The 13,850-nt window shown below is 39.3% G+C and overlaps 1 protein-coding gene across 1 annotated transcript; it reads left to right on the top strand.

The window, feature by feature from the left end:
* Positions 1 to 282: 282 nt before the first annotated feature.
* Positions 283 to 7,117, top strand: LOC103806009. Its single transcript, XM_009078680.1, has 5 exons — positions 283 to 302; positions 551 to 616; positions 1,690 to 1,761; positions 4,567 to 4,719; positions 6,634 to 7,117. Exons 2-5 carry the CDS (start codon positions 565 to 567, stop codon positions 6,768 to 6,770), a joined length of 414 nt encoding a protein of 137 aa, XP_009076928.1. The 5' UTR covers positions 283 to 302; positions 551 to 564; the 3' UTR covers positions 6,771 to 7,117.
* The last annotated feature ends 6,733 nt before the right edge of the window (positions 7,118 to 13,850 follow it).

Genomic DNA, 13,850 nt, shown 5'->3' with positions numbered 1-13,850 from the left:
AACCTGCTATGACCTGGATTCAACCTCCATGGTAGCTAGATCCTTTGCTTACCCTTCTCCTAGCTTATGCATGTCCAAATATGGATGGTGGACTACTGAAGTGTGACACAGTTCTTCTTTCATTTCAATAGGTTTTAGATGTAGTCTGATCAGATTTTAATGACCATTGTAAATTTTGTTCTTGCTGAAGCTACATTATGGATTGCAAAGGCAATTCCCCACTCAGCTGGCATTTTACTTCTTAGCTCAATACAGCTCTCTCTGGGAGGAAGGTGCACAAAAAGGGAGGCCAGCATCCTTAGGTTTTATTGAAAGCATTCTTTCTTTCTAAAGAAAGAAAACAAGAAAATTAGATTTTGATGCCACGAACTCAGGATAAAGAATTCAGAAAAAATAAAAAGGAAAATTGCCTAAATGAAGAATAACGACTTCTAATTCTTTGTGAAATTTTTCTAGATGTTTCAAAGACATCTACTAAAAATGCTGATGCACAGCAGATATCTAATAATAGCAACAGGTATTTAGACTTAATGTGAATCTCTGAAAACAGGTGGTGCTTCTGTCATGGCAGCTTCTGGGTCTTTGAAAGTGCATAGAGGGCACAGTCTCCAAGGTGGTAAGTATAAGTGATTATGAGGTATGTGTGTGCATGTAAATTTAAACTAATTTAAACTAAAATTATTTTAAACTTCATAAAATATTAAAGGTAACGTATGATTTAGTTCCCTATTGTAAGGCTTACACATTTCTTTGGGCTTTGTGCTTTGGGGAGTTTTTGTTAGAAAGGCATTGACAGATGGGATAAGTTTAGAAGAGGCAGTGACAGATGAGATAAGTGTCAGAGTATAGGCAGTAATCTTATTCACAGCAGTAAAATGCTGCCAGCACTTTAACAAAGGGCACACACCAAAAAAACCTCACCTCAGGCCATGAGAAATCCTGTACCCTAACAATGATCTGGTGGGAAAAACACCCACCACATTTACATAATACTTTTTCATGCTAATGGAGAAAAAGCCCACCACCAGCAGATAAAATGATGAGTGTTTGTCACTCAAAATGAATTGCAATATGTTCATTCTATGGACACAGCATTTTTGCTTGCCTTGTTTGAACTGGGGAGGAGTCTGAGATTATGAAGAAACCTGGACATCTTTTTCAGATTAGTGCTCAGGAAGGACCAATTATGTTGTGCAACCTGGCTTCTTGCAAAGATGATGATTTGTACTTGGAAAGCAAAGTTATCTTTGGAAGGGCTAGTTTAAGCATTTTCCTCAGAGCCTTGTCAGAAATCAAGAAGTTATCCATCGTGCTGGAGGTGGAATTTTAACAAGAGTCTTCCAGATGCTCCCAAGATCACCCACACACTGCTCCCTGATTCATGCGTTCAAGACAGCTCTGCTCCCACATCAAATGTACAGCAAAATGCACTGTTGACTTCAGTGGCCTGCAGTGCGAATACTTGCAAAAATGTCCTAAAGTTAATTTCCTTGGTGTTACACTCATTAGAAAATGCTGGCATCAGCACTACAGAAAAGTCAACACTAGCCACTGTTTACACTTTCTGAGATTGTTCCCTATGATTGTTTAGTTTAGAAGGCTGCAAGTCAAAACCAGAACATCATATGTTTTGATTACATTGTGCAAATTCCTAAATCCAAAGCCATTAACAATGCTGCTGTATCCCAGGTCCTAAAGGTGGATATGAGATGCTAACACTTCCTTCAGAACCTGGAACACCAACTAGCTCTGAGGAACTTGGTGAGTACAGATTTCTGCAACCAGTTGCATCAGAGGACACTAACATCTCCTGTTTCTTTTTCCTATTTCTTTTTTTTTTTTTAGATCTCTTCTAAGTGTTTGTTTTTGCAGTGTTGCCCTTTGAGCATGCCAGCTTTACATGCATAGTCACACTTATCTTTGGGCTGTGCTTACAGTGCTGGTTTTCTTTCTGTGTTATTGTGCATTTCTGAGAATGGTGCCTGCATTGGGTAGAAAATATGAATGACTAACACTTGCTGAAAGAAAGGGTAAAACACCAGTTTCAAATATAATTTTCTTCTCTTCCCAATTAGACTCTCTTCCTTTCTTTTCCCTCCAGTTCAGGGCCACTGAATTTTCACTTCTACTCTTCTCCTGTTACTTAACTATCTCTTTTGATTCCTACATTTTCCCCCTTTCTTTTCAAGCAATCATGATATTCTATCAATTCTTTCGGAGTGTTGCAACCATGCATGTTCATCTGGGGGTTTTTTCCCCTCAAATTCTCCTTTCATAATGTTCTCAAGTGTTGGTCCTCTGACCCCTCTTGTTAGCATCTTCTGCCTCTGTCCACCCTGAACAGACTGCTGAAAGCACTGTCTGTGCATGGGGCTCTGTGTGTGCCTTGTTTTCTAAGTAGGAACTTTTGACTGTCTTGTGCTTTTTAAATAAAACTTTCTCTTCAAACAAATATAAGCCAGTTTTCAGTGCCTAATGAGGGTTTTGCTTTCAGGGTGGGTTGTTTGGTTTTTTTGGGGGGGGTGTTGTTTTTTTTAAAGGAAAAATGAAAGGCCAAGTATTTCTCTGTTTACAAAGAAAGAACAGTTTCTGTTAAGACAGCACTGACTGAACAACAGAAGACTCTTCCCTTCCTTCCATTCCAGTTTGCCCAGCTTTGTTCTTGTGGGATTTTTTCCCTTCTTCTTCCTTAGAGAAGAACATTTGATTGTTGCCAGGGGTTTCTTTTTCTGGGTGTTTCTTTTGCTTTTCTTACACAAAGCCCTACCAATTAATACATTATTCTCCATGTGTGCTTTTCTAGTTCTCAGGAAAATCACTTTGCTTGTCTACATCAGGTATGACATTCAGCTTCCTGAAACCTGTCAATGGTTTATCTCTGTAGAGAAGCTTGATAGTTTTCATGCTAGCTAGCTTTGAGGACACTTCACTTAAATTCCTGCTACATAATTTTTACAGTGTACAGAGAGACTTCAAAAATTATCTTTTCCTTCATGACTGTTCATGACTTTGTATTAGTCCTTAAGATTCCCATTTGCTTACAACGTCTAACTATTTGTGAAGCAGGTTTACAATGCTATGATTCTGCTGAATCCCTTTTGGCACAGTCAGACCAAATTCCTTTTAAATACTTTAGACAGAATAATTGAGATGAATTTCTTAAAATGATGTTTGATGAAGACACAGAAATTTATTCTGTTTGATTCTGCATTAATATTTTTCATTTTCTTCTCAACATCTGGCTTTGGAAAAACAACAACTTGAAGTCTGACTCTCAGGAAAATATTTGTTTACTTTATGGATGTTCTTTATGAAAATTAGTGAGAAAATTGGCCAACTTTCCAAGCTTTAAAAATTTTGCACTGCATAGTAGACTCCTTTGATTTAAACAGCTTAACCCTGGGGAGATTCCATTATCCTCAAACAAGCCCTTACTGTTATCTAACTTTATATGAAGTATCTCTGCTATTCATACTTCCAAGAGGATGAAAGAGTTTTCCTCAACGGTTATTCATAGCTCTTGTTGTCTGGATATGCTCTAAAATGCCCTGATATCCAACTGCCTCACTATTCACACCTCAGTACTGTCTAGATGGGCAAAAAAGGAAAGCATCAGCTGGACAAATAAAGATTTGAAATAAATTTTATGTGGGGACAAGGAAGGGCTTAATGGGAAAGGGAGAACCTGAAAGTGGTACCATTTTTCTTCTGTGCTCCTCTGCCTCAAACTGACTTAAGAGCAGAAAGTGTTTAAGGATAAGGACTCCAACTGGACAGGACAGGCAGACAAGACTGGAATAATTGAATGCAGAGCTAGAAGACATTTTGTGACCTAATCCAATTGACAAAAATGTTGTCTTTCAGTCAGAATCACTTTATAGGAACTGTTTCTTGCTAGGTGTTTGTCTCTTTTTTAGAATTTTCCAGGAATCTCTGGGATTTCCTTGAGTGTCTTGTGAGTTTTACTATTTAGAAAGGTTTTCCCACTGTCTTATCCTTTTTTCCTTCATTGAAAGTCTTTTATTACTTAGTCTGTCCCCATTAGGCATCATTCCTATCTTTTTCAGTTCAGTACAGGGAAGCTGTCAACATTGTCTCAAGTTTGTGTTCCCTTTACTCAAAACAGTTCTTCAGTCCCTGGTTTTGGGCCATGCTTTCTGAACCTCTAGTGATTTTGGTTGCTGTCTTGCAGATGATATAATACTTCACATCTTCCTAAAACAAATTACTTCATATAAAGCTTTACTAACTCAAGCTAGAGCTGGAAGTCTTGAAAGGTAGTGCTGCAAATGTTGCTGCTGCTGGGAAATGTCTGCCTAGTGTTTGCTCTGCTGCCACAACACAGCAAGATCCCTGATTGTGGTCTATGGTCTTCTGCATAGATCCTGACTTGATCAGTCTTTCAGGATCTTTTCACGTAGAAACTGTAGTCCCATCTACCACTGAGGAATGTACTGTTCAGCAAGCAGAGTTGTTGCTGCCCAATATTTGCTTTCCGTGTGTTTGTATGAAATGGATCATTAGTCATTACAAACAGTGTCTATTATAACATGTTACTTGTTTTAGAAGGGGCAGTAGGTTATTCAGCTGATGTCCCTACATCAGATCGACCTCACAGTGAGACAGCCACCTATGTTAATATTCCTGTCAGTCCTACTTCCAAGAAACAGCTTCATTACATGGAACTGGAGCTTCAAGAACCTAGCACAAGCATAAGAGGTAAGGAACTCTACAACACAATTTAAACAGCAAAGGATGCAGTAATGCAGAATATAGGGGGTATGGGGAATTTTAGTTTCATATGAGGAGCACCTAAGGGAACCTGGGATTGTTTAGCCTGGAGAAGAGGAGGCTCAGGAGAGACCGTATGACTCTCTACAACTACCTGAAAGGAGGATGTAGCCAGTTGGGGGTTGGCCTCAACTCCCAGGCAACTAGCAACAGGACAAGAGGACATAGCCTCAAGCTGCACCAGGAGATGTTCAGGCTGGGCATCAGGTAGAATTTCATCTCTAATAGGTGGCCCAGGGAAGTGGTAGAGTCACCACCCCTGGAAGTGTTCAGGAAACTACTAAATGTGGGACTTAGTGCTATGGTTTAGTTGGCATGGTGGTGCTTGGTAAAAGGTTGGACTCAATTATCTTGGAGGTCTTTTCCAACCTTAATGATTCTAAGATTTATAAGATGTTGCATCCCTTTGACAGGTGCATTGTATATGCTCTCCTAAAGTGAACACTTCTATGTCTGTGGAAATTGACAGACAGTAATTTGTTTGTGCTTTCAAGATTTTCCTCACACATATTAGGACTATACTTAATTTTTCCTGTTTGGCTTCAGAAACAGTGCTGTGGGTGTAAGTGTACAGGGCTTGATCCTGAAGACACTGGCTCTGGAGTCAAACAGCAAATGCTTAAGAATAGAACACAGTGTTCTTCTATCTGCTCTCCACGAGGATGTGTGAAAGTGCTACAGAGAGGGAGTCAGCAAAATTATTTGATTTTATAATTTTTTATTAATGTATTTGTTTGGATTTGGGTGTTTTATTTCTAATGCTTCACTTGGATAACTAGCACAAAAACATGCTGCCATGTATTGTCACTTAGAGATGCAGTCCTCCTTATAGAAAGCCCCTAATCAGAATTGGGCATTTAGTTGTTCACATATGGTGTTGATGGTTTTTCCATCTACAGTTTTCAGCTATTGAGATTTGAATTTTTAAACTTTTGTTTTTTACAATTTTATTAACTTTGAAATGCTAGCACTTTTCCCACTGTTTTTTAATGTTTACATGGTTTTAATTAAGTAATTCTAAGCTTCTTCCAGAATTTTATGTAGTTCTCTGTACAACATCTTGTTAAAATGTAAAACAATGTTTTATATTAATTTTAAAGACAATGAACTATGGCATTAAGAATGAAGAGTCAAATTCCATAAACTTTCCTAAATGTCAACTACTCTCCCAAGTTCAAATTGTGTAACTTTGAAGGTGCCTTTAATGACCATAAATTTTTTGTTTTTTCATATTAGTTTTCCCAGCCTCTAGCCTCTATATCTGCACCTATATAGAACTATTTTACTCTTGAACAGACTCAGCAGCTTTTATCTCCCCTATTAGTAAAAAATGAACTGAAATGTCATTCAGAGTGAGGCAGAAGGTGGTTGCTCTGGTAAACGTTCTCAGGGTGCCTAGTACAGACAAAGAAGTGCTAAAGGACTTGCCCTGCCAAATGCCAAAGGTGCTTTCTCTTCAAATCCCAGATGTTGTTCATTTACTGACTAGTTAGTAGCTTGGTGATGAAGCCTCCCAGAAGTGGGAGTACTGAGTTCAATTTTGCCTTCTACTGGGAGGAGTAGGAGTGGAGATTCAAACCTAGGGCAGAAATGTGGGTGGTTCATTTGCTTGTTGGAAAAAAACCCAGATAGCTAAAATATGTGGATTCCAAACATTTTGAGGCATTTTTGTTTTAGTTGTGGTTATCATCGTACTCCCTTTACACAGCTTGCTTTAAGACCAGACCAAGAGCATCCAGGAAGTCTGTGGAAGCATCATCTCAATAGCTTAACTCTGTGCCAGTTTTACCCAGGAATACATGAAGGGTTTAGTCTTTTACAGGATTTCCTTTGCTGTTTCAGGGAGTGGATCATCCCGATATGCACAGATTGACATTGCAGCCACCGAGACAGCCCACAAAGTGGGAACACAACACGCTCAGTGCCGTGAGGAACGTCTGCAGGAGCTAGAGCAGAAGAGGAAAGGGGCTCAGCAGTGACCTGGCTAGGAAAGAACTTTTTGCTCACCACAAATTGGTACTAACTCATCTTCCAAAAGATTCACATCTATTGTAATAAATAGTCATACAAAATGCTGCCATTGCTTCTTGCATTTATACCAGATTCATTCCAATATCTTGATTCCCAATTGGAAGGCTGGTAGCATGGGGGGTGTGTGGCCTTTCCTTTTATTTTAATTTGGTTGTAAAGTCCAGATTTTTTTTTTCATATGCAATGACAGATGTAAGTTACTTTTTCTATAATTCTGAAATCATGGAGAACCTGGAACCAATTTCAGTGTTTATTAAACGGTGGCATTTCTTTGAAGATAAAGAATTTGAATGTGTGTAGATAAGAGAATATGACTGTGTGTGACATAAGTGTAAACATGTTTGCATGTGTGCATATGTATGTATGTAAGCACACATTTCTGATAAAATATATGTATATATCTGAGTGTATACGATATGTAAAACTAATAATATATTAATGGACTCCTACAAAATCAAGAAAATTCGGTGTCTAATTTTTTTGTAGGCACAGTTTTGTTCAATTTATATAGTTATTTATGGATATGCTTAACTTTACCTATAGATAATTCAGTTTTATACCTCACCAAGAGTCCTGCAGCTTTGGCTAAAGTTGCTCAAATTTAAAGGCTGCAGTGTCAGTGATGCATATGTGCAGGCATAAAGACAAGAACACACAAACAAGTTATTTAACGATGCCTATAAACCACAGCAATGTCAAGGAGCATTTTGGGTGATTCTGTTTTTAGAAACTTTGTGTCAAACCCTAAGTTTGATTTCGTGGTTGCTGAGTACCTGTAATTCTTGGCAACTTTCCTGGAGCTGAGCATATGTATCACGTTGAAAATCAGGCTTTATACATAGAAAAATTTAAAATAAAGGTACTCAAAAAAGACCACATTCACTTTTGAAAATTGAATCCTTTATATCACAAAAACTATCCCTAATGTAAACCAGCATCAAAAGCAGAACATCCACCTTAAATCTAGAACTTTCACTGAACAATTCTCTGATGTCCCTGAGTAGCATAAAACCAGTTCTCTGTAAAAGGATGATATCTCCAGAGATGCTACAGAATTGAGGCACAACAGGATGTTAGCTAGTAAAATAGGTTTAACCACGAGTCTGTGACAACCTGTTTTTGTACAGTGAGATTGTATGATTCAAAACTTAGCTTTCCATGTTGCATTCTCTGTGGAATTCCTGTGTTCTTTTTATTTGTCCTGGTATAGAATGTTATTTAAATAAAATGTTATGTAGAATATTATGGCAGTGACACTAGAATAACAAGCAGGTGCACTTATGAGGAAAACAAAATCTTTTCTGATAACATATCAGATTGGGCTTCCGGAAGTTACTGGGAGTGATATCTTGGGTATTATGATTTTTTGACTGTGTCCTCTTAAGAGCCAATATCACAGCCAAATTCTGGTTTTATGATGTGCATTATAATTTATACTGGTGAGTGGAAGTTTTGTGCCAGTGAGGGTTTCACTAAATGGCTTAGAATGAGAGGTGGGTGTTTGTTTTTGAGGCAGAATTTAACCTATGAATTTATTTGAATGTAGCCTCAAGAGCAATGTAAAATATCAGAAATCTCTCAAATAAAAAAAAAAGTGTTTGAGAGTTGACAATTGCCATTGTCATCTGTCCTGTGCTAAGATGTACTCTTCTGTTAATCCACCTAGCATATTTCTGAAGGGCAAAGACATATTTCTTATGAGATTCCAAGTTTAAAAGGTTTTTCTTTGACAAGTGGATGGTGGTGATCTGCTTTGTAAACGCATGTTTGGTACAGCTGGAATGGTCTGGTTTCTTGGGGCCAGGTTTATCTAACTGAACTGCTCTTCAAGGATCCTCCACTGGAGGACTTGCAGGTTAAATCTCTTGCTATATGCCTATTATATTTAACATTTAAAATGAGCATAGCTTGCACGATGCTCTGAAATGTAGTATTTTCCATCACAATATGCAATAAAACTAGAATATTTCTATTGTAAAAACTTGTTTACCAGGCAAATGTATTTCCTGGGGTCTCTACAAAGAATGCCTTTCTGTATGCTGCTCAGAACTGCTTGCATTGAATCTGGGACTTGCAGCATGGGCAAAGACTTGACAAAATAGTAAGGGTCATCAGGTTGCTGTTGACCTCACAGAGGAGTCTCAACTTGAAAAATGCGATTTTCAGCTTGAACAGGGCTGTGAATCTGTGCATGCACATGGTTCTCTGTGCACGTTTGTGTATGTCATAGTAACTTCAACTAGGATTAGCTAGATGGCTCTATATAAATTTGTACTAATAGCCTTTGTTAGTGTCAACTCAATTATCCTGTAAGGCTTTCCACAAATGAAATATTTTACTTTTTAGTTTTCTGCTTCTCTTTTCATTTTTGAATTCTTTTTTTTAATTTTGCTTAAATAGGACAAATAGAACAAATGACATTCACTTGGTTTTTAAATTCACTATATTCTCTTGTTATGTTTAGGAAGCTGAAGTAGAAGGTGCAAACCATACTGCTGCATCTATTAAAAACTGGTTGGTTGTGGTTTTGGTGATCCCTTGCAGGTAGTAACTCCCTGTCATGTTACAGGCTTGACATTTCTGTTGCAGAAACTAGAGCTTTCTCATTTGAACAACAGAACCTGACAGAAATGGAAGACCTTTTTTCCTAAATAAATAAACTCACGTGGGTTCAACTTCCACTAGCAAACTGGGGACAATGGAAGTCAAACCCTAATCTATGAGCAGGTTTGTGCTTACTGTGTAGCTTCTGTGGGTTAAATCTAGTACTGCTAATGTACAAAGAGTGAGAGGTTTATTCACACACCTTGCATAAAACTTGTGCATAAGTGATCTAAAATACAGTTTGTGATTATTGAGGAGGATTCCAAATTCAGAGCTCTTTGCAAAAAACCCTAAAATATCTCCCACATTTTTTGGAGATAAATGTGGCTTGTAACGTCTGCTGATAAAAAGAATTTGCTCACTTTTAATTTAGCATTCTACCAGTGTCACATCTCCTCCTGCCCTTACCAGGAGCACAAGGAATTAATTACCAGAACAAAACAATATGATGTGGCTGATACTTCTGTAAGATGTTCTTGAAGTGCTTTAACATGGCAGAAGTGCTCTTGGTGATCAGAAAACATGCTGTGAGCAAGTGCAGCATTTGGGCATAAACCTTAGCGTGCTGTGCACGTACCTCCTTCTTTCTGATAGACCTACTCAGTAGTTTAGTGCCAAATTTAACTACTGCATCACTGGGGTTTATGGCATTGTTCATAAGCTGTTATGGAACATTTTTATATGCAAGTATTTGTGTGCTGGAATTTGTCCAAGGTAATGTGCTGCAGGATGGAGGGCTGGAGTTTGGAGGCATTTCATTGCCCAACAATGCAAATAGTCGTCTGGGTTTTAATAGCACTCACAACTAATTGTGGAAAATGCTGGTAGGTGTCTTTAGGCATCTAAATGTCTGTGAAAATCTGCCCCAAGGGTTGTTTTTAGAAAATGGCTTGGAAAAAATCCATGTTTTTTCCTCGCTGCTGTGAACAAAACAGTTTTAATCAGTGTAGCTTGGAAAACTATACTTGAATTTGAATTATGAGTGATTACATTTTTATGAGATGCTGAAAATTGTTCCCTTTGGTAAGTTCCTCTTCTAGTCTGTCTGGGATAACATGCATACTTGCTAAAATGACCACAGGAGGAAGACACAGAATTTCATGAGTTGCTGTTAAAATTATGCATTTCTTTTCTGATGACAGTGCTGTTATATTTTTGTGCCATATTTTCTCTGGGAAGATCCTCACCTCTCATTTGTCCAGTGGTTTGTCATCTAGGTTGAAAGGAAATGTTGACTTAGCATCACACAGCAATAAGAACAAGCAGAGCAGAGTAAGGATGGGAGAATTAGAAGTTATTAAAGGGAATTTTGTAAGGAGCAAGTCTGGAAATGTGTCTTTTCAGTGTAGGTGAACAGAATTAAGGAAAAGTGCTATCTTTTTAAAATTTGGATGAGTTCTGATGAGTTCAGTTTTATGCTTTCCTCTGACCAGCTGCATCAGCTGAACAGTTACAAATCCATGGGACCTAGTGGGATTCATCCCAGAATGTTGGAGGAGCTAGATGATATTGTTGCAGGACCCTTCTTGACCATCTACCAAGGGTCTTGGGTATCTGGGGAGGTCCCTGCTGACCAATATACAAAAAGGGTATAAAGGGAGGAGTCAGTGAACTACAGACCTCTTAGTCTAACCTCTCAGCTCCTGGAAAGCTTATGGAAAAGATCATGCTGAGTACAACTGAATGGCATTTAATGAACAGTACAATCATTGGGCACAGTAAACATGAGTTCACTTAATTTGATGTCCCTCTGCAACAAGGTCACCTACTCTTGGATGAAGAGAAGGTGGTACATGTAGATTTTTTAATTTTAGTAAGGCTTTTGATACTTCCCTCACAGCATCCTGCTGGACAAGATAGTGAGCAGGTTTAGGAAAGTGCAGCTGACATGTAAACTTGAAGTTTAGCGAAAACTTGAGGGTGAGTGAACTTTGAAACTTAGATGCTTTCAAACATTTGCCTGCATCAGAGCATCTTGAAATAATTCAAATTTCTGATCCCACTGTGTACACAGAGGCGTATGTAACATCACTGTTTCACTGAAATAATACGTGTCAGCTTATTTGAGGAATGTGCAGTGGGGGGGGTGGGATCAGAAAGCAGATTTAGCCTGACAGTAATTTGTCTCTACACTACATTATACTGTTGTGAAATCCTTAAAAAAGAAAAATAAATAAATAAAAGTGCCCTAGCATCTGCTATTGTATAAGTTAAATTTTACTCATCTGTGGGCTGAGCTGGCAATTTATGGATGGATCATATACAGAAAATAGAGCAGATTGGATGTTCAGAAAGGAATTTGGCCTTTGGATACCAGAGTTTTATTATGTAATGAATTGCTCAGATTCATCATCCTCCATGTCTCTGCCACAGCTGGAGGATGTAGCCCATGGCTTGCCTTTGGTTGCTGGAACACTTTGTCCTTTTACTACCGACAGCCAGCAGTACTGGACACAAACTGGGAAGGACAGGAAAAAGTCTTAGTGGGCATTTGGTGGAGAAGTAGTTAAGTGTCAGCAGAGAGACAGAAAGCAGCAGTTGTCCTTTGCCAACTATTGCACTGACAGAAGGGCAGCACCAGGAGGGTGTATGTGTCTTCAAAATGCAAATTGGGCCAGTGTTGGAGATCTACTGGCAGAATTATTGCTCCTTGTACAACATGTGGTTGTAACAAGGAAGTGGTTTCCTGGAAGAGGCTGAGGTTGCAACTGTCTTTGGTCACATGGAAGATGTGCTGGTACTGTCTCTACCAGGGATGGAGTGAAACCGCAGTCTGGTTAAATGGTGGAGTCCACTCTAAAGAGAAGACTGCCATGCTCCATGTGAACACTGCGTGCCTCATCGACCCTGTGGCACGACTCCACGTCTGATTGTTCTCCTCTGTGGTAAGTGCATGAAAGCTTGGTATGTACATTGGGTGAGCCACGGTGGGAGCTGCCTGTGCTGTGAAACAGAGAACACCCTGACCTGATATGAAGGTGCACCTAAATCTGCATTCAGCTATACCAGTGCCATTTACAACACCTGGGAGATTTGCTAGAGTCGAATCAAGCCTACTGAAAGCACAGGACCTGGTCTTAGATGAATTTTTTCTGTCTCTGTGATTCTTATGGTGAATGCATGAGACTAGTGACCATAAGTGATACCTGTGAGAATGCATTTCCTGTGGTGACTGGATTCAAAGCTCCAGCTGTGCTGCTATGGAGCTTTGCAGACACTAGGTACTCATCAGCATGACCTCTGGCCAAGCCTTCCTTTACAGGGACAACATTTAACATGTTTAGACCCTCTCATTGCTCTTCTGGTTGGGGAACTGTCAAGGTGCAGCTGCAACTATTACAGCCTGCAGCTGGCCACGTCTTCAGTTTGGATTGTGATGGGAACTCTGTCCCTCTGTCCATCAGCATGGTGCAGGAGGAGCCAGAAGTCACCAGATAACAGAAAACCTGGTGGCCAAGCAGCAAGGTTGTCAATGTGAAGATGCCAAACCACCTGATCTCTGCTCTCAGTCTCTGCTGTAAGTAGTCAAAGCTGAACAGGGTGAGTTGCTCTGTTTCTTGGTTAGAAGGAGCTGAAGAGAAATGTTTATTCTCACTGTATTTTTATGGCTAAACATGCTCACTCCTGTTTCTTCTCCAATCCCAGATATATACTACGGCAGTACTTTGATTTGGGCTTGTGACTGTCCAATTTGGTTATATTGACTGTTTTTGCTTTCAAAAATTCTATTACAGCTGTTTATAGAGATGGCAAGAAAATGAGAAGGAAAACAATTTCTCCAAGCATCTCTGGAAAATGGTGTTCTTATCCTGAATTAGTAACAAATCATGAATGAAAACTTTGTTCTGCAGTTCTGCAAAGAACGATGGTCGGTTTGTACAAGACCTGAAACGATTGATCAGTGCTATGGCTTTAGTGACACCAGCAAACTGAGGCTAATGCAAACGTTGTCTAAGACAAATGTATCCCAGATAGACCATGGTTATTAGCTGCTTGAAGAAGGGCTTGAAGAGGGGTAACTGGAGTGTTCCAGGCTGCAGTTACCTCTGTGGAAGGTGTTCAGACTGTGGCAATGTGGGTTTTGTACAAGAATCTGTGTCAGTTTGGCACAGATTAGGAAAAAAGTATAAGCTGAAAAATTCCTAACACAAACTGGGAGAAGCTTACTGCATTTCCCTGTGCCAGCAGTCTACTCTTGAACCAAAATGAGCAGCAACCCCTGATTCCTATGCTTTTGCCCTGGCAGTCTCTTAGTTCAGAGATGTCACTTTTTTTTGAGTTCTTCTCACTCCTTTTCAGTTGTCTCGAACTTCAAATTGGAACAAATGCAGGGGCAACACTGGGCCCAGGAACGTATGAATGAAGACTCTCTACACTGTGACTGGGCATCTTTGGAATTGTAAATGTGAGGCCCATAACTTGGA

This window comes from Acanthisitta chloris, unplaced genomic scaffold, assembly GCF_000695815.1.
Source record: "Acanthisitta chloris isolate BGI_N310 unplaced genomic scaffold, ASM69581v1 scaffold46147, whole genome shotgun sequence".
Classification (NCBI taxonomy): Eukaryota; Metazoa; Chordata; class Aves; order Passeriformes; family Acanthisittidae; genus Acanthisitta; species Acanthisitta chloris.
The sequence above is the reverse complement of the archived record's forward strand: the minus strand, read 5'-3'. Positions and strand labels throughout refer to the sequence as shown.